General features: G+C 39.8%; 1 protein-coding gene across 2 annotated transcripts; it reads right to left on the bottom strand.

Annotated features, from left to right (window-relative positions):
- Nucleotides 1-3,013: 3,013 nt before the first annotated feature.
- LOC140235635 (WD repeat domain phosphoinositide-interacting protein 4-like) lies at nucleotides 3,014-20,779 on the bottom strand. 2 transcript variants are annotated; one of them, XM_072315643.1, is made up of 10 exons: nucleotides 20,704-20,779; nucleotides 16,896-17,042; nucleotides 15,089-15,163; nucleotides 13,567-13,635; nucleotides 11,930-12,053; nucleotides 11,106-11,200; nucleotides 10,396-10,598; nucleotides 7,035-7,120; nucleotides 5,817-5,918; nucleotides 3,014-5,046 (listed from the first exon to the last, which is right to left on the bottom strand). In XM_072315643.1, the coding sequence occupies exons 2-10, from the start codon at nucleotides 16,939-16,941 to the stop codon at nucleotides 4,818-4,820; spliced, it is 1,029 nt and encodes a 342-aa protein (XP_072171744.1). In that variant the 5' UTR covers nucleotides 16,942-17,042; nucleotides 20,704-20,779; the 3' UTR covers nucleotides 3,014-4,817. The 2 variants fall into 2 exon arrangements, with proteins under 2 accessions (XP_072171744.1, XP_072171743.1); XM_072315642.1 differs by lacking the exon at nucleotides 20,704-20,779 and adding an exon at nucleotides 20,554-20,650.
- Between the last annotated feature and the right edge of the window lie 1,421 nt (nucleotides 20,780-22,200).

Below are 22,200 nucleotides of genomic sequence, written 5' to 3' on the forward strand. Positions count from 1 at the left end.
AAATACATAGAGCCGATAATGTTGCGGCCTAAATTTTTTTTCATTGTAATCGGAATCTTGTTATAACTGTGTTCGTTATAATGGGAGTGCACTGTAGTTTACTAACAAACCAAAGGGAGATTTTCTAGGCCATGACATTGCTTCATTCAATTTCTATAATCGTACTATCACTGTTTTGACCAACATGAAAATACCGTGACTTCTCTGGTATATGATGCAGCACGTCATAACCAGGGGTACCGTCATACCCTGGGTTATGGCATTGTGTAACGCCATCCTGTGTTCATAAGATGTATACATATCGATACAGTTACCAATTGCTGCTACACATATTTTTATGAAATTTTAGCAATCTGTGATTACGATTACAGTGCTGATTCAGCACTGTCAAAACATGTAACATACAATGTATAGATTACCAGTACATTTTATAATCATTGATGGAGTGATAGGGGAAAAGTTATGCATGCTAATTTGATCTGTACAAGAAGTGGTGCAGGTAGTTTGTAATTTTTGCCCACAGTACAGTATACAAGTATCATCAAATATAATGGAAAAAGAAAATTGCCAATGTGACAGGGTTTTGAGGGAATACAAAGTGAGTGTACATGCTTTACCATGTACCATACTGTATTAAATAAAATTGACTTGATTTCTTGTTTTCTCAATGAACAGGATTCAAGTCTCATTTATGTTCTGAAACCTAGATCCATAATTAGAAAGGAATTCATAGTTTTTTTTTGTTTTTTTTTTTAGTACAGTAGTGCTAAAAAATCTGCATTGCATGAAGCACTAAAATTTGCTTTCACCTTGTTTTGGTAACCCAGGAAACAAAACTAAACAACAACAAAAGTTTAAGACAATTTCTGTTCGATACCCCAGGGTACCAAAACCTCATTGTTTGTATGGTTTGAATGAATCTGTCACTGCTTTGACTTCACAGAGTCTCTACTAGTGCTACACAAGATGAATGTTTATTGTAGAGTCAAATTTCATTGCAAGACATTTGGTTAGAGGGACGGGTGCAGGAATGATTTAAGATTATGCAAATTTAATATGTTGTTTGCTATATTGTATGATTTAATGATTCACATCAAGACACAGTAGATAGCATTTTTGTAGCATAAAGGAACATGTTTGCTGTTCTGTGTGGGTCCCATTCATAGTTGTCTACAGTTATTGTAAGTGGCAATAACTGAACAGTACACTACTGTACTTACTCTGGCAACAATTTAAATACCTTGTCATGTCTCATTCTATGTGACTGGCTGATTCCAAGCTGTATTCTCAGTGAAGACAACTGTTAGTGTTACCACAATATTTGCCAAGCTATGAATAAACCCTAACAAGCCCTTAGGGCAAATCACGTTCAGTATCTAAGGTACTGTATAGCAATTGAAACCTCTCTACGTGATGACAGCTGCCACTGTTACGTTTGTGCTATAACTAATTAGTTTCAGAGCGTTACTTTTGTTTTTGTTTCGATTTTGATGGGGGGGGGGGGGTATCTGCAACTATCTCATCTCACAAGTTACTGATTAGCATTTGTAGACATCTTAAAGAGATGGTATAGTTTTGGGTGAGATGAGGCCTAAAGTTTCCAACTTTTTTATGATAATGAGAAACCTCTTATGAAATATTAAAGAGCATGCAATTCTATGAGGAATTCAAACTTTATTTGATGAAAATGGGTTTTGAAATAGCCAAGAGGTCCAAAAACAAAGGTCCTAAGACCACCATTCTGTTTCACTTTGTTTTTTTGATATCTTAGCACAGCAGTTTTTAACCCGTTTTCATTTTTATAAACTTTGAATTCCTTTTAGAATTGTTTGCTCTTTCACATTTCAAAAGTGGTTTTTAGCTACGTATCTTGCAAAATGAGAGAATCCGAATCCCCACCTCAACCAAAACTACAGTTCGACCTCGATTATCCGGCCATGTCGGGACCGGTGCTCATCCGGATAAGCGAATTGGCCTGATATGGGAGACACAATGTTAACGTATCATAGCTGCCGTCCAAGCTGCCGTCCCAGTGCACTGGCAGCTAGGCAGGTAGCGTACCCTGCAACGGTGGTGTAATTTATGCTAGCCTGCGCAAAATTGTAGTTCCTTCTTCACAAAAATAGAGTATATCTTTTTGTGAAAATCATATATGTTTTACCTCATTAGATACTGAGAAACCTGTCATGCACATCTTATGAAATTAGTGAATAGATCCAAGAAAAGATGTTAAAGTCACTGTTTTTTCTCAATTTTTGAATGAAAAAAAAGTCCTTCACTGCGTGAACGCGTCCGGATAATAGAGATTTCTGGATAAAAGGAGGCCGGATAATCGAGGTCGAACTGTATACTATCCCTTTGATAAAGTGGGCTTTTGATACACAGCACCATTCAAAGAGCAAGTGACGCTGATATAAACGAGGATCTGTGACAGAAAACTATGAAGGGGAAACCCTTTTAAAAACGTACAAGGTACATGTACTCTGTTCAACAGGGCAAGTTCGACATCCCGATTTTCCATTTACTGTGCTGTATTTAGCTGGTCTCTCTTTTAGTACATTCACAATGAAGTACCGCTTAAATAAGGTTATGTTGGCAGTCACGGTGACCCTGTTACATAACAATGTTTCCCTTATTTTACCTGTTCTGGTACAAGTGTAGCAAGTGACTGCAGATGGTTTTGTTGACTAATGTTTCCACTCCAATACAAAATGATCATTCTAATCATATACAATTCCTGTGTAATAATGTTTTATTCTGTATAGTTGATACACACAATGTACATTGTACATGTATGTACAATATATACTGTGTAGTATATATGTGTGTGCATATACATTGTAATTATTAATGTGTATACACACATAGACATAGATATACACTATGTACCATGAATCTTTGACCTCCTGTGATTGATGCTTTGAGAACATTACAGTTGTACACTAGAACTGTCAGAATGTTTAAAAGGGAGAGCAGACTTCACAAATAAGACATTTACAAAGGTTGTTAAAAGTAGTTTATTAATTATCGTGATGATACTTTTTATTTGCTCTGTACAACATACATGTGACTACATTTCATAGTTCCATCACTTTTTTTTTAAAGCCATGTAATATGTTCATTAGTTTGTACAATTGTAGCATAAATACCTGCGTAACTATGGATATGTTTTCTGCCAATTCATGCCTATTAATAGACTTTAAATTTGTTAATTTTACAATGTAGGAGAAAAAAAAAATCTTTGTGGAAAATATATTCAGCATCCAGCAGCTAGTGACTGAACATGCATTGTTAACTGTCGATAAAAAGATGAAATGATTTAACATGAACTTTGTATTCAAATGCTTTTCAGCTGAAAGTCTGCAAACATGTGAAGTGATAGAGTAATGAATAGTGGCTGCTGGAGATTCCAAAGTCCCATTTACCTATGGCCAACAGAGTGTGTTGGACTTTTGCTCCTAATGCAAAGCATTGTTGAGAGTATCGGCAGTGGTGTCAGTGTGTGGATGTGTGTTTGTGTGTGTCTGTGTGTGGGTTTGTGTGTGTGTGACACGGTTTGAACTTAGATTGCACTAGGATTAACAAATCCCAACGACAAAGTCACAAATTATTTTCACTTCTACATACAATGAAAAGAAACATTTTTAACCCTGGCTTTGCAAATAGGGCCATTCACTGATATCTCTCTCATTAATACACTACATTGGCTGGTCCATGTTTGATATATCAACATCAACCACAGTCTAAAAATGTTTCAACATAGATACGGTGAAGATGTTGTACTGGCCCAGAGTAGAGTATCAGATAATATCTGTACTTACAAGTACCTTTGAGTGCCTTGGCGAGACAGATATTATTTGTTTCACACGGTAGCACGCATGCAAACAGGGTGAGGGGTTATTTTTACCAATGTCACACAGCTATGTGGTGTGGTTTAAAAGGGTACAATTTTTTGTACTTGCCCTGGTTTCTCAGTACTGTTTCTCTTGCAATTTTGCCGGCTCCATGGCTTTACAGAAACTTAATGTCAAAGATGCAATATAGGAAAAGTGGTGCATCTGACAAGTGCAAAACCGTAAAAGTGGATATTTTTGTGTGAGTAATTTTTCGCGGTCGGCCAGTTGAGATGAGTTTCGTGTGTTTGTAATTCCGCGGAATCAAGACATGAACTACTGGAACATACATGTACAGCAAGCAAAAATATTCACATGCTTTTATTTTCACACTGCTTTCTGGTTGCATGAAATATGCGAAAATTTCATCACCCTGAAAATTTCCACTTTTACAGTACATGGCCTCAAGGCAACTTATTTCATGAAAGCTTTACCAGTAATTCACTGCCATATTGCAGTACAGAATGTGGTGACACAGTACAGACAGAATCTGGTACGGTATAAACCTCCGTCATCCAGAAGCAAGGCGGTAAAAACCAAGATTTTCATTTTCTGGCAAGACAATGCAATAACTACAGTATGAGAGTGTTCAGAGATACAGTGTATTCCTGCTGAATATCTATTTGTAGCAGCGGCAAAACCCACTGACTGTTCACTGTTCTACACGACACATCTGTTACACATCTCTTGATATGAAATGAAATGAGCTCCTCCTGCACAAGTTTTGGGATTGATTCACACGAACAGAATGTTCCTTCAGTCGTTTTCTATCAAAGTTTCAGCAGAGCCCATTTCGCACAAATACTTGTCCTCATGGCCTATGACGATTAAGGCGAGAATCAATGTCTGTCATTTAAGCGGGCCCGTTCCTTTTTATTGCGCACATTGGACAATGCTGGCCCAGAAAGACGGAACCCGCACCGATCAGAATTCATCTTCATCCCCTAGCTCGAGGTACTCGTCGTACGCCTGCCGATTGCAGCTGCCCTCTGGTGAGAAGATGTACTTGTGGAATGTGCCGTCAATGCACACCGCCACCACGGAGGACTGGGGTCCGAACGCGCACACGCAGGCGCACTCGGCGGGAACGGTGAAGTTTGTGATGCCCCACTGGGATTCGGCGTACGGACCGAGCAGACCCACTTTGGCTAGCCTGTGTGGCACATGAGAAAGGAAAATGATTGAAAAATAATGCAATATAAAGATGATGATGATGATGATAATGATGATTACAATAATAATGACCATAATAATAGTAATAATAATGACAACAACAACAAAAAATAACATTCATAAAGAGAGTAATATGGGCATTTCTGAGCACATTGACACAAAACAAAACTGGAATTTTTAAAAGAAAAGATTCCAACAGAACACTGGACAGGGGAATGCATTAAACCTTCTGGATACCACAAAAGCAAAAGTGGGCATTCATGCCATATGACAGCATTTCTGGAAAAGAGTTTGAAAGAAAAATTGTCTGAATCTTTGAAGCACACACTAGCAGGGGCGGATCCAGGAATTCCATAAAGGGAAGGCGCCTTTACAAAATTACAGGGGGGTGCACGTGCCTTCCCCTTTTTTTCTTTTATTTCTTTTGTTTTAACAAAAAAGTAAAGGGGGGCGCACACCCGGTGCACCCCTACCTGGATCCGCCACTGCACTAGCACAGTACGTTTGTGATCAAACGCTCATCAAAATCAAGGCTCTATTGTGTTAAAGAAAAAGAAACAACATCCCAACAAAACAAGGACTACACATACATCCACAAAGTAAGAAACTGGCAGCGAAATACAAAAAGTGGTCCAAGCAAAAATGTTCGTCAGATCATATTTATCTCATTGCTAACTGGCATTTGGCCAAACCCATATGGATGATCTCAAAAATTTTATATGAAAAGTAAAACTTGTGTATGCTACTCACGATGACCTCCTGTTGAGGGAAGTGTCTTTCAGCGCAAAGATATGAACAGTTCCCTTGTCACTCGATGCACACAGGTATGATGAATCATTGCTGAAATTTATACTGTCGGGTGCAAAGAAATACAGACAGAGCTAAACATTGCATGTGTTCCTTGTATGAAATTCATCTTTGTTCATTTTTACCACAATCTAAAATAGTAATGATATTGATGATGATCACCATGATGATGATGACGACAAGAAGAAGGATGGAGAAAAAGAGGAGGAAGGAGAAGATTAAAAAATTACTTTTATGCAAAATGCTACAAGCGCGTAAATTAAATCTGGACTAGTAATACTTGTGAGAATCATGGAGAGAACAGTTTCATGAATCCTCCAAGTCACTTCTTCAGCTCTGTCTGGCTGGCAGGCATTCAACCGTGGTGGGTGAATGGGCGATGTTACTGCCTTTATTATCTGTACGTCGGGGAATTTTGCAGATCACCGACTTGTATGTTGGTGAAAGGTGGTGTCAGAGCTGAAGAAGTGACTCGGACGAGTCATGAAACTGTTCTCTCCATGATTGTCACAAGCAAGTCCAGTCAAGCAGATTTAATTTACACGCTTTTAGCATACTACCTGGATGAATCAAAATCTACATTGATTTACGCAAAATGTTCCAAAGCACTCAACATACGAACAATATGCACTGAAATAATTACCTGTCAAGTTAAACAGTACATTAATGTAATATTCAAGATATTAAGGGGTCTACTCATAATCTTCAATAAGAGGTTGTGTTCATTTCATGTACTCCTATATTATGAAGCTTAAATGTAAAAAAAACCCACGAAAATAAATGTGAAAGAGCATACAATTCTAAGAGGAATACAAAGTTTACTTGATAAGAATTGATTTTAAAATGGCTGAGATATCTAAAAACATAGAGGTCATTATAAAGGTGGGACCCATCTTTAATTATAAGCACTTTGTTTTACCTTGATTTTGGATTTCTCAGCCATTTCTAAACCGGTTTTCATCAAACAAACTTTGAAGTCCTCTTAGAATTGTATGCTCTTTAATATTTCAAAGGTGGTTTCTAACTACATGTATCTCTCTCTTTAAAAAAAAAAAAAAAAAAAAAAAAAAAAATCTAAATCCCCTTATCAGCCAAAACTGTACCACCTCTTTAAAGCCAACTTGACCTTATTTGAGCCAAGGATGTCTTGGTACCCCTTACCAGTAGAGGGTCGCTGGGTCGGAGCCCCGCCTAAGTTCCACCACCTGCTTCCGGTAGGTGGAGTCGAAAACCCGGATGAGTGTTCCCTGCATGGAGTTTACAGATTTAGAATAAGAACAGGACCATGTTTAGAGGGCAATGTTTCACAATGTTTTCAGTGTTAAAAGTCTGACCTGCATGGTACTACATGCTACCAGACTGGATGAGGACAATTACCCCCAGAGGACAATTAACCCAGAGGACAATTAACCCCACAGGACAATTACCCCCTGGCTATTACAATATTGGTTAGTGATAGGGTTAGAGTAAATATTAGGATTAGGGTTAGGCTTAGGGTTAGAATTTGTGTGAGGGTTAGGATTAGGTTCAGGACATGGGTTAGGGTTAAGGGAAGGGGAAGGGTCTGGAGTAATTGTTCAGGGGGTAATTACCCTTGAACCTACCAGAGACTAAGATTGTGTAAGTATGAGGCTATGAAAACAACTGGGGTTTGAAATAAATGCTAAATTCTTTCATTTAACATAAGTGATAATCTGTGATAAGCCAGATTTACCAAACTCAGCATTTCTCATAAACTGTGGGATTGAAACAAACAATTCAGTAAACAACACTGCAATACTTGCTCAAATCTACTACGTAACACTCGTAGAAGTCTTCAGAAGTTGGCAATTTCCAGGTGTTTAAGGCAGTGAAGTCACAAATTCCAAGCAGTCCCAGTTTGCTAAAGTGCCCTTGTCAGGGAACAGAAACCATCTTTTTCAAGTGTGATGGTAGTGAATCATACATTTCAAACTTCAATGTCTAGTGATTGGGATGACAATGTTACCCCTCAGCCCCCCTCCCCGCGGGGAGATCAGGGCATGGAAGGCCGCCTTGATGCTCAAGCTATGGAGATCCGTAAACTATCTAAGACACTCTCCCACTTCATGGATAGAGCTGCGGCAGACCATGGCAATGACATAAGGCATGCAAGCTACATGTGTATGCCAGCGCGGGCAGGAGGGCTCCTCCTCCCGATGATTTGTCTAGACATGCGAGCCATGTCCGTGGGGACAGGAGCGTTGCCCCGCCCATCAAAGACTTCAGCAAGCTAGTCAACCCCATCGGTAGTTCATGGGACGACAACAATCTCAGCCTCTTTCCCGGTGACTCTGTTTACTTTGCCCTGGGTGGCCTTGACTCAGTCTCGATGGTTAATGGTCATATCGCTAAGAATTACGACCCAACTGAATTTGAATTGGAAGTCATACCCACACAGCCAAAGTACGATATGGTGTCTGATTTTGATGACGACATATATGACTCAAACTCTAACCTTGGCCTGACCAAATTTGAAAAATTGGCTGATTTGCTACCGGAGGCAGTCACACTTGCCGCCTAAAAAGGAAATGTGTCTTGAAAATCACGGAGTGCTATCAAATGCCAAAGAATGCTCAAGCAGCTTGCACACCAAAAATTGAGAGCAAAATTTGGGTGACTCTCCCCGGCAAGGCTCAGGGTCTTGACGTGAGCTTCCAACGGCAATAACAAAATGTAGTGAAGGGCCTTCTACCTCATGGGGAAATCCCATCTAAACTCACAGATCATGCATGGAATATCATCGAATTGATACAAAGCGAATCAAACAACTCACCACTGATGGCCTGACACTTTCGTGCTTTGCTTCATATGAAGTGAGCATGCACCGTCACGCTTGCATCAGACCTTTTTGCGTGTAGGTTTAACAACCAGGGGGGCATTTCATGAAGGAACTTGTCGGATAAAATGTCCGACAAGTCAATTATATCCGACAAGTTTTGAGAAATTCTTTAGTCTGGGGGGCGTTTCATCAACGAGTTCGTCGGAGATTTCACCGACAAATTTGCTATCAGCCAATCAGACCAAGGATTTCATTAGCTTTTAACAGTTGTCAGTGTAAATCCTTGCGTCTGATTGGCTGATAGCAAATTTGTTGGTGAAATCTCCGACGAACTCGTTGATGAAACGCCCCCCAGATTGGCTGATTTCTCAAAACTTGTCGGATATAATTAACTTGTCAGATATTTTATCTGACAAGTTCCTTCATGAAATGCCCCCCAGGTCTCTCCCTATGTCACATGGAAGCCTGACCCTAATATCTCAGCTTCCAATGCTTTTTCCTTACCTTGGAATGTTTTTGCCCAATACTTTTTCGAACCTTCTACCTTAAACCAATTGACTCCACTTTTAGCTCCACAATCCTTAGCTCTGCTGACTTAAGACACGTGTAAATTGTGATCGCATGGTGATTTGTATATCTCAGTTTAAGAACAATGCCCTAATAGGAGTCAGCTAAGATACAAGACATTATTTTGTCGTGCATTGGGAATTGGCAAGACATTACTCAATCACTTGTCTACTAGGTTCGGTTCACCAAACCAAAGAATTTAGGCCTGAAGATGGTCAACATCACTATCACCTCAAAACAGTGACGGAGTTGCCACTCATGCCTACAGTATAGTATTTTTGTTACACTAAATTTTGTTAGCGCAGAATAGTTAAGTTACTAAAGATACATAAATGATGATTTCGAGACCTGCCAGAATTTTTGTTTCACTGTATCGAGAATCTTGTTATAACTGTGTTCGTTATAATGGGAATGCACTGTGGCTGAATTCATCATCTATCCTTCAAATTATAAAAAGACTGTAATATATGAATGAAACCCCGATCGGCCGTCAGATGGTAAAACGGTCTATCTCGAAAATTGCTGTTCTGAGAAAAATGACTTTAAAGTTAAGAGGTTTGAGCTTTTTTAGGAGATGGGTATAATGCATTTTTAGCAATGGGACAAGAAGAAGCATATTAAACACTGATAACTGTAAGAATTTTGTGCTTATTTGGGGTTTTAATTATAAAATAAATGAGATTTTGTGCAGATAGACTGTTTAACCACAGCACATGTATACACTCCCGCTACACATCATAAGATGGTAAAATGGTCTATCTTCTAGATAGACCACAAACACTATGTAAACTGGTCTAACTCGAAGATAGACCATTTTACCATCTGACAGCGATGATTTAAAAAATCTCAGTTAAGAAGGTTATATGGTTTATGTAAAAGATAGCTCGTTTTACCTCCAAACGATATTACCGACAATGGGCTAACTCAAAGATAGACTGTTTTACCATCAAATCTGAAGGAAAAATACAAAAAAGTACCAAGATAGCGGAAATTATCTCTAAAACAAGACATGATGGGATTTTCTCAATAGCACCTTTGGAAAGAGCACCCTCACATGTCCCGGAAAGTGAATTTACCTCAAAAAGTCAAATTTTCGAGTTAGACCGTTTTACCATCTGACGGCCGCGATGCTCTAATTGAATGAGAAAGTTCTACCTTTGTGGAAGCAGTAGCCACCAGCGACCCCTCCTGGTTGATGGCGATGCAGTGGATGTCCCCTTGGTGGGCGTTGATCGTCACCGGCGCCGTCGACTTCCCGGGCTCGGCCGACACGAGATCGACGAGCTGGACGCTGCCCTGCTTGTGGCCGGGGAAAGCCAGGAGGGTGCGGTCTGTTGATGGACACACCTCCAGGATACCTGATGAGAGTCGGTTGAGGGAGGTGATGGTGTTAGTTTAACCCTATGAATATCACTGAACTCAGTGTGCATAGATCTTCACATTCCCTCGATTTACTACTGACATAGGTTAAGGGTAATATCATTCCCCCTGCCTTCTGAAAGAGGCAAGCCAAGTGTTCCTTTATAAATGCTACAAAAGTGAAAAATATGTTTACTTTTCTATCTGTTTTCAATATACTGTTGTTCACATATGACATCACAAACTGTCGTTTTCTCATCCACTAACGGCAGCACCAAAACTGTGAAAATTCATACATTTTCCACAGATTATCTGACTTTCCACAAACTTTAATGATGCATACTACTGATATTGCTGCATTTCCTCAATCCACACAATATATTTGTGTTTCATTCTCCTTTAGCCCAAGAAACATGAAAGCAAGCCACAGACCTGCCCTTTGGTGTAAGAGTGGTCAAACACTCCGGACAGAAGGGTCAAACTCTCTGACCTCCAACCTGACCTACCGTTGGGGTTGGGTCTCGTGTCAATTGCCATGAGCTTCTGTGGATTGTGAGGAAAGCTGTAGACAAAAATCTTGGTCCTTAGGGCAACCACCAACCTGCAAAGCAAAGAAAATTTCATCATCAGTATAAAGTGTACACATTATTACATACTCACGCATGCAAAAATTTCCCCTTGTACAGTATTTGTATACATGGAGGTAAATGAATGAGCTGGTGAGTGACTTCAACAAACTGCTGCATGAAATTTGCTTGATTAGGGTGGGGTGGGGTGGGTGCCTGCCGATATCATAAAATGACCTCCAGGGAAAAGTGATATAATGTTAAAGCCAAAATTTGGCATTGTTTTCACCAAATTAATGAGATGGTCAGAACTGATATCTATTTGCACAGAAAAAAGGTATGTTTTTCAGATGCTTCTGGAATGTAGTCAGTAATCTCCTTGTCTCAATTCTTTCGGAATACTGTATATGCCAAATATTTTGCAGTGTTTTTATTTTCGTGAATTTCGCGAGTCAGATGCTCTTTGCGAATTTAAAGACACACGAGAGTAATGACTCTGATCCCGATATGAATGTGATGGCCATGTATACATTTCTCTGTTCAGTCTTGTACTCCATGATCGTGAATTTAAGCACTCGCGAAATCATCTGGAAGTCCCGATTCGCAGAAATCTAGACTCGTTAAATATATATGACGTATACAGTAGCATTCCTCACAATACAATGAACATCAATCATTGGTCAGATAACCATATCGAGTCTGTCCATGGTTTTGAATACATGGCATTTCACAAGCCAGGAGCAGCATATATATGAGGGATGTACCTTTCTCTCGTCAGTCGGACTGCCAGCACAGCGGAGGGGAAAGTGAATTCCAGAATGAACTTCCTCTTCCGATCATCCCAGATCAGGACGGTGTTTTCGGCAAACTTTGGTGTCATCCCACCGGCTGTTTTCCAAAAATGATAAGACAGAGAACCATATCATCAGATACAAGATGGGTTAGAGTGTAACACAACATTGGAAACACATCCTTCAAATATAATTCCACTCTAATGCACATGTGAATTACATGCACGACACATCAATCAATGTAAAACACACATCAACTTGACAGTACAGATTTATCACAATCATTATACCTGTGAACGCCTTGGGAAAGTAATTATGATATAATAAGATATATATTTGTTTCCAGATATGCCAGATCACAGCGAGATATCAGGATAACGAATAACTTATACTCCTGAATATCCCACATAAAGAATTTAGCATACGTCTCTCTCAGGCAAACTTCTGTATGCTGATATGTATACTCAATAGTGCAGCTACGGTATGGTGTTTCACAATCATGTACTGAACATATTCGTGCCTTCATCTTCTATGTACGAGGTAAGCCCAACAGCTGTCTGTTCATCAGATACATCTTGATATAACAGTTATGTTTGCATATGCAGGGACTTTCCCCTGGTAAGGCATTGGTAGTCTGTGCTCTATTAAAACACAGATTCTGATTACTAGGCTTGGAAAGATATGACATGTCTTCTGAATTTCTTTGATACATTTACAAACTTTGTTGAGTAGACTAACTCATAATATGACTGAGATTTTAGAGCAAAGAGAAATAAGAAGTTGAAGGTTTGTTTCCTGTTTTTGTTACTGCATCAGAATGTAAAGCAGACATGCTGAAATTTTACTTACAAGTCATGTTAGTCGGCGTGTACATTACACAGCAGCATTGTTTGAGAGAAAACTACACTGTAATAAGCACCATTTTGGTCCACCATTATGATAAGTTACTGTAAAATCAGAAATACCAGTATTAATGGCATGAAACTTTCGAAAATTAAAGCTGACAGCCTTTTTCGGCGCATGAAGCTTTCGCAAAATGCGACCATGAAAAAAAATTATGGGTATAATTGGATACAACATGTACAACGTACTTGCTAGCATTTAATGCAGTGTGTAGACAAAAACTTTGAGCGCATTTTACTTTTGGAAGTCTTGGCTCCTTGTGATATGCATGAAAGTTTCATGCAAGTAAAAATGTCTGGTTTTGATACAGCACTTACACATAACACAAAGGTCACTGTCAAATGGAATGTCTTCCACGCTAATGCAATATTGCAAATATATGCAAAATATCGTATCCTTCCCCTTTTTATGTTTGTATGTACCAAGTAGTACCAAGTAAGTGAATTACAGACAAGGAGTAGGAAATTTGGCTGGAAGAGTCTTCTTTTTAATGCTTCAGCATCAAATTCCGATTATTCACATATGTGAATAATCGGAATTTGATGCTGAAGCATGAATAGTCATAATTAATTTCATGGATATGAATTCTCTTTTTAAGTTTTTGTTCACAAACATCTCACAATTACATGCATGCTCATATTTGCCAATGGATACTTGCTACAACTCTTTCTACGTAGATCACATGAATTGACTTCTTTCTCACTTACCAACAATTGCTATCAAGTTAGTTCTGTGAAGCATTTCCACCTTAGCCACACTGCCAACATCTTCCTTGTCTGCAAAAAAGACAGGAAAACAAACAAATAAACAAACAAACATTATGATTGATGATAGACATTTTTCAAGAACCATCAGCCACGACTATGGAAGCCCTGAAATGATGATGATGAGATGATTGCATTTTTTTTTTTTAAGATTAAATTTGACAGAGGTGAACTGCGTTTTCAATCCTACACAACAGAATATTGGAATTACCCTAATGTTTACACTAAAAACATAAAAAGGGGAAGGATACTATATTTTGCATATACTGTTTGTGTAATAGTTCATTGCATATATGGAAATCTACCATCATGCCAAATTTGTATGTACCAACTAAGTGAATTACTGACAAGGAGTAGGAAATTTGGCTGGAAGAGTCTTTTTTTTTTAAATTCTTATTTAAAACCACCATGCAAACATAAGTTGCCATTGGGCCTTTAACCCTAAAGGGGCCGGGCTTTTTTGGCTATGCTCAGACCGGGGGGGGGGGGGGGGGGGGGGCGGATTCCGCCCCCCCCTGAGATCTCGGCCATCGGTGGTGCGATCGCGATGAAATTTTGCATGCGTGAGACCCGCGTCATAATCTACAAGATTGTGTTATAAGATTTTTTTAAACAATCAATTTCTAAGTTTAATTAATTAATTATGCAAATTAAGCTCAAGGTGATATTTTAGCTTAATTAAAAGCATTGAGAGTCTAATTTTTGATCTGTAAATCTGTTTTAGCATATTCAACAATTGTACATCACAAAAACTTCCAAAACTCATTTCAATTCTTATGTATTTTATTGTTTTCAGAATTTCTTATGTATTTCTCTGTTTTTCAACTTTTGTTTTTTCTTTGTTTTTTCATTGGAAATTGTCACTGACCACTTTTCTACCATAATTAGCACAAAATTAATCAATGAAAGTGATTAATTGTAAAAATAATCAGGTTTTTATGCCTTTCATGACAGAGCACTGTTTTCCATAGGAAATGTACACAAAATCACAAAATTGTGCCCGTTTTGGAGCGACATTCCGTTACAAAAATGGGCGTGGCTTCGCAAAAGTATGCGCGGACGTTGCAAATTTGGTCTCAAAAGTTGCGCGAGACTTGAACGAAGAAAGTCAAGAAGCCTCGCGATGAGGCCTTCTTGCGTTACAGAATTATAGCGCGAAACGTCGAGGGGGGGCGGATTCCGCCCCCCCCCCCGGCCCTTTTAGGGTTAAAACAATCCTGAAAGAAATGATTTAAGGCAACAATAATTGCTATGATCTGCCCTTGTTTATTTTTTCTGTCTTTCTTAAAAATCAGTGGTTCATCTTCTGGTAGTCGTGCGTGATTCATGCTGTGTGTGCTGTACTTGTGTGAATGTGCAGTTGTATGAAATACCTGAGGGTCTGAAGTGAGACTAGGGTTCACTGTCTTGGGCACTAACATGATTTTGAAAACTGGCCAGATGGGTGCACAAACCCAACTTTTACCTAATCTCAGCTTGAGGGCCAATGGATCAACATTGTAGACTCTGAGCCCTGTCTCTGTAGCACAACTGAAGCAACCTAGGTATAAGGAGTAAAACAAGAATTACATTAAACATGAGTGCATCAGGAAATAATTTGCTTCTTGGTTAAATGCTAGTATAACACTATTGATGAGGACAAAACAACAGCAATGACAATGGCGAACTTTAGACCTGCATCGCCAACGCCAAACCTACAGTATGACACAGCTACTGTGCAAAACATTGTTGTTCTACACATGCACGAGACAGCTGTTCCCACTGTTCAACCCGGGAGGATGCACATCATAACCATGATACATGTAAGCATCACAGATCTAGAGGTCACTAATTATGGTAATGATGACACAAATGATGCTATGTTGTGAGAGAAAGTATTGAGAAGTCATGACTTTGAGGTATTACAATGAAGCCTGTTCCTCACCACTGTTAAAGGGTGTGTACAGTTCTGGTCGAGGTGAAGATTTTGCTTTTAACGTTTTGTGAGATATTCAGAAACCACTCTATGAGATGTCAAAGAACATGCAGTTCTAAGGGGTATCAAAAGTTTATTCGATGAAAATCGGTTTTGAAATGGCTGAGATATCCAAAAACAAGGTGAAACAAAGAGATACAGTCAAACCTGCCTTAGTGGCCACCTGTCTATAGCGGCCACCTGTGTACAGCGGCCACTGAAAAATCCCCCCGAGAGAAAAGCCCTGTTAAAGACCCTGTGTATAGCGGCCACCTGTCTAACGCGGCCAGCGGCCACAAATTTTGTTTCCCTCGGCAGATTTTAACCTGTCTATAGCGGCCACAGAGCCGGTAATTCAGCGTGTTTTCTGATTTGTGGCCGTGCCAGTCATTCATGGGCAACGTTAATTGATCGCCACCGCTGCATTCATCACTTATTCAGTCATAATAATGCACTAGTGTTAAGCTCTCTTCACGACTGTACACGTCTTACACATGCTACTGTGCAACAATTTCATAAACACCGGCATTGTTCAATGTATGAAACACACGACAGTCGTGTGCATACGTACACATGTACATGTGCATTAAGTACTAGATGATACAGCGATAGATGATACAGCGATGATACATGTACATAATATAGGCAATGCACACAAAGCTGGATAACCTGTCTATAGCGGCCACCTGTCTATAACGGCCACTCTTTTCGTTTCCCTTGAGTGGCCGCTATAGACAGGTTTGACTGTACTAATAAAGTTGGGGCATGTCGCCTTTTATTATTAGCACTTTTTGGATATCTCAGCCATTTGAAAACCAATTTTCATCAAATACCTCAACCAGTACTGTACAGTCCCTTTAAATTCCCACAATCATTAGTCACATGTAAAAGAAATCCATCCTTTTGCAAATCTCTGGTACCAACTTTGATGACTGAAAAACAGCAAGATACATTGGCTATGCTGTGCAATGCTAATTTGGCCCTTAACTCCCTATTCAAAGGAAAGTATTAATTTAGCTAAGAGCAATGATAGAACTGATGAGACAAAACAATGTTTAATGACAATCAACATCATCATCATGGATAGTTGCAATAACAAACGTGAATATAAAATGTGTCACTGGAAATTCTGTTTTTCAACATATATATACAATGATGAGACAGATGTGATCACTGTTGTTGTTGTTGTTTTTTTCTTTACACAAAAATGCATTCCTATCCTTATAAATATAGCATTCCAACATGTTCCTTGGTGATAACACTGCAGGGATATTTTGTTTTGTTTTGTTTGTTTCAGTTTTTGTTTGTTTTTTGTTACCTTGGTCCTGATTGAAGCGCAGGCTGAGGATGCCCCTGGAAGCCATCTTGAATTGCAGTGCTTCTGCTGCTGTGTCTCCCTTTGTCCAAAGATGTGTATAGTTAGCATGGAGCTGGACAGATACCTATGCTTTAGATATCATAGGACCTGGAAGATACAGCAATATGTCATTAACATCTTTTCCAGGAATTACATCCCTATACAATGTAAACTTTATGGCCATATATGTGTAACTCGATCAAAGAAAACAGTTACATCAAAATCTTCCATGTAATCATGCAATATCTTGAAGACTTGAATCATATCTGCTCATGCACGTCTATATTAATTAACAGGATGAAATTCCAAAAGATTTGAGTCTCTTACAGCAAGATGTTGATATACACGTGTAACTTCACATAAAAACTTGGTCGCTCTCATCTGAAGCGATTGAAGCTTTTTGCATCACTCTTTGTATTCCATACACAAGAACAATATTCTATGGGTGGTCTAACTAGGGCCTTAAAGAGTAAAATGAATACTTCCTTAGTCGGGTGAGTAAATGTACTTTTGATCAGACCAAGTAATTTATTTGTTTATTGGCAACATACATGGAGATCATTAAATTCAGGTTAGGAGAAAAAATATACCCCAAGATCATTTTCCTCTGTGATGTCTCAATATAACCTCAAGATTATCATTCTCATCACCTGAAAAATGCATCTGGTATTGATGCTGAGGGTTTTTCCAACCATGGCATGGTGCATAACATGACATTTTCAAAAACTGAATTTGAGCTGCCATATACACACACCAAGCCACACCTCAAGCTTGCGGATGGTTTGCTGCAGTAACTATGAGCACCAGGATTACTTATCGACTGGCACCATTTGCGTCATCTGTAAACACTGGAAGTCATGTGCAAAACAGCCTCATATGATACATCCATTATCATCTGATATAGCACCACCTGTAGCACTGATATAGCCTGTATGTATATGAGAAACAATACAGGGCCTATGGCACCTATAATCCTAGCTTGACCCTAACTTTTAAGATCAACTGCAATTCTTTGTGAAATGCCCCCCCCCCCCATCCCGATCACTTTGATAGTCAGGACATGCTATGCTCTTTGATAGAGTTAAGTATGTCCTCACTTTATAGACAAGAGTATATTGCTGCTGTGTAGAACCTTTCCACACAATGCAACATCAACAAGATCCAAGCAGCATAAAACCACAGGGCAGCCAGATTCATCCATAATGATCACAAATGGCAATCCTCAGTCTCCAAAACGATAAAGGAACTCAATCTCCACCCACTTCCTGAACAATTCAAACCAATTAGGCTATCAATACTTCAAACATGATTAATAAGTATGATGGCAACATTGCCCTCAACTTAGCTCAAGCTGAGCTGAACTGAAGGAACATATCATGATATCAACCCAACACATTGCACAAGCATCTAGAGACATATTAACCCACAACTACCATCCTGATGATTACTCTGTTTTGCACACTGTCAACTCATACCAGGCAAGGTAAGCATAACCCTTTGGGCTGTTAAGGAGAGCCCTATCATCATGTCCCAAAGTTGTTTAATCCAAAACATACATGAGCCTTGTTCAACCACAGTTGGAGTACGGTTCTGAAGCATGCCTGAAATGCCCACACTTTCAGTTCTGCTGAAGGCTTAGAAAGAGTGCAGAAAGCAGCTGCTTGCTTTGTCACAGTGCAATATTACTGAAGATCCACATCAGCTTTAGGGCTTGTCTCCAAACTGGGATGGGATGGGACTAACTGCACATACGTCATCTCCATGCACAGAGCACCATGTTCTGTAACTATACACAGCCCAGTCGCTGTAAAAACACGACAGGGCTGTACCACTCCCAGGATGGTGCACAACAACAAAGTGAACACAAAGCGAACATGACGATCGCATTGAGTTTTGATACTCCACATCATTTTTGTCACCTCAAACTCATTAAAGACAATTTTCATTAATTAGACTTCATGATGACGCTATTGATACTGACATACATAATTTACAACTTACGAAAAACAAAGATTGAACTTAATATGCAGCGTGTGCGAACGGTACATCATCTTTCACTGATGGCCATTTTGAATAGGTCGGGAGTTCACGCGAGAGCTGCACTAAAGATCACTAAAGTGCAGCTCTCACGTGAACTCTTGCAGGGCCCCATTTCATAAAAAGTTGATATGAATTATGATGGCAACTCTTGCTGGAATGACAATTGTCATGGTAATGAGAAGAATCCAGCTTCCTGATTGGCTGTTGCTATGGGAAGTTGTCATTCCAGCAAGAGTTGTCATCCTAACATCTTTTATGAAATGGGGTCGGTACCATTGCGTGAACTCCTAATGTACCATCACCCACTCTGCATACCGGTATAATCTTCGTTTTCGGTAAGTTGTAAATTATGTACATGTGTATGTCAGTATAATGTCACTGGAACAATCTGTCAAATAATATTATTCAAAATTCTGACTCATTCATCGTTCATAGATGTGCTCTACAGCGTCAACTCGGCCTCCACTGACCAGCTGCAGTGAGGTGATTAGCTAGCTGCACATCATCAGTCATGAACGCACATGATACCAATAAGTTTACTCTAACGTTAACTATACACAGCCCAGTCGCTGTACATGGTACGTCGCGACAGGGCTGTACGCGCGCGACCACCAACCACTAGGAGAGCGACGTAATCGTATTACGATAGCTTTGAATTTTGATACTTAACATCATTTTTGTCACCTCAAACTCAACGAGTATACTTTTCAATATTTACTCTACATCTGATGCTATCAGTATTCAAATGTACGCAATGAAACTTACCGAAATTGATCATCATATCCAGCATGGTCCACACGGTACACAATCTTTCACGCCAGGCCTAACTATACACAGCCCAGTCGCTGTACATGGTACGTCGCGACGTACCGACGGTCAGGAATTGCGCCAGAAAGTGTCATTTATTTGTTCCACGGACTTATCGCAAGTGGTCTCCATGGACCCAGTGTGGCGAACTATTCTTCTGTAATAGAAACATGCATTTAACGTGAGTAAAGTATTCTGTTTAAAGGAGAAAAGTATACATTTTCCTAAGTTTTGTAGTGCTAGTTGTGTTGAGGTTCCTCACTTTGAGGCTGCATGCCGCGCTCGTCAGACGCTGTTTTCGCATAGCGTAACAGCGTCTGGTCGGGCTACTCTAACGTAGGTTAAATTTAGTAGGTCCTACGGTAGTTAGTTTTACATCATGAAACGTTTACACACAGGCCACAGCACAAGTCTAAACTTTTACTCTCTCGACTTTTTTCAGCATATTCAAAATTCAATCCAGATCCAGAGCCAGGTACATTTGGAGCTCTTGCCCTGTTTTATCTTTAGCTGTACTACTATACTTTTAAAGTTGACAAAGACGTTTCTAGATCTTGGCCAGATCAAAAACATCTGCCTAGGATCTTGTTAAGATTCACTAGACCACTCTCTGTACAGTCCCACACATTCACTTTCAATGCGTGAACTGCACTGCCACTGGCAGGCGTAGAATACTTGCCACCACCATGGCATAAGTGACCAATTCCATAAAATTCAATTTCTCCGCCACTCTATAAACTCGTTCAGAAGACGTACCTATTCCAACACTTACATATGATTGATGGTTGTACCCCAGCCCGGTATATGAAATAATCGTCTGGTCGCTAGTTCTCCATGGTGAGCGGTGAACCAGTGCAGTAGAAACTAGTGAGTGTGTATGAGCCAAAAGACAGAATGCGATTCATTATCAAAACAAACTGACCGTGTATGACGTTTTAGGCGCTAGGCCTAGGCAGGTAGAAGAAAGAACTCGGTCGGTATGCAGGCTCACCTGCTCACCTCCTCCCTCCCTGGTACGAATTGTCCACTTTCGATATCCAAGTTGCGTCCAAAGAGGCATCCAGGTACGTACACCATGGCCGGCGGAACCGGGGGGGGGGGGGGGGGTGGGTGGGGGGCTCGCCACCCCCCCCCCCGGTTTTAGCACCATACAAAAGAATACATATTGGGTGTCAACACTTTGGGCCCCCACTTTTTTCCTTATTGTTTGATACCCCGGAAGTGCGTAAAAAAGTGGCACTAGAAAGAAATGGAAACCTTGAAGTGTGAGCGCGGTAAAGAAGGCCAGTGCAGTGGATAAGCCTAAGGCTTTGGTTTTTTTTTTTGCGCTGAAGACCTTTTTTTTTTTGCTTGTCAGCTGAAGAAACCCGGAAGTGGCACCAGAAGTTGCGCTGAAGCCCCCCCCCCCCTTTTTTTTGTGTGTGTGTGTGTGAGAGGATGACGTGACGTCAAATGAGAGAAATTGTACCATAAGATGTATAAAAATGGATATAGGGCTCACACCCGTAAATACAAGGGAATGCCCCAGGCCCCTTCACAAATTCGTACCAAAGATACCAAAATAAATGAAGAAAAAAATTGATTAAAAATCAATGATGTAGTTTGGCAAAAAACTGAATAGCTGTAGATATTGAGTATGAATTCCTCTACAAATTACATTTTGGTTGGAAGATGAAAGCTTTTCTGGTGGAATTTGAGGGGACTATATTTCATTGGGTACGTGTACGGAAATGGGTGATTTTTTGAGTGATAAGAACTCGTAGTCTGGCTTTGCGGACCCTGGACAGAATTTGAACTGAATTATCCACCCTGAGAATTTGATGGATGAAAGGGTATATCTAACTTATCCAGGTTAGTGAAGCTGAAACACCTCATTTCTCCCAGCTGTTTTACAGAATTTTTTGAAATTTGATTTTTAACACACATCCCTATGGGGAAATATTTATGGGTGTGAGCCCTATAGAGGATGCATGCAATGCACACAAGTCTATGGGAAGTATTCATCCCATACAAACTCTGCTGGTTTATGTTGATCTATTGTGTCAGATCTCTTCCTCCCTCCCCCCTTCCCCTTCCTTACCCCCCCCCCCACACACCTCTCTCCTCTATCCCCCTCCCCCAATTCTGTTTGGCTACAATTTGTTTTCTTATTATGTTGTTGTGGTATAGATAGATCTTTGTACATAGCAGGCATCAGTATCACACAACTTTGAATGACTGTGTTATTTTAATGTATTTCTTTGTTTGGCTACCACTGAAGCAGGTCAAACTTCATAAAGTTAGTCTATTTGACAAAACAGAGTCTTTTCAAGTATTTTGTGGGCAATAATGTGATGATGACACCCCCATAATCAAAGATTACTGCCTGCCTCTAGGTATTCATCTTATGAAGAACTGATCCACACTACATTTTTATTTT

Source organism: Diadema setosum, chromosome 12 (assembly GCF_964275005.1).
Source record: "Diadema setosum chromosome 12, eeDiaSeto1, whole genome shotgun sequence".
Taxonomy (NCBI): Eukaryota; Metazoa; Echinodermata; class Echinoidea; order Diadematoida; family Diadematidae; genus Diadema; species Diadema setosum.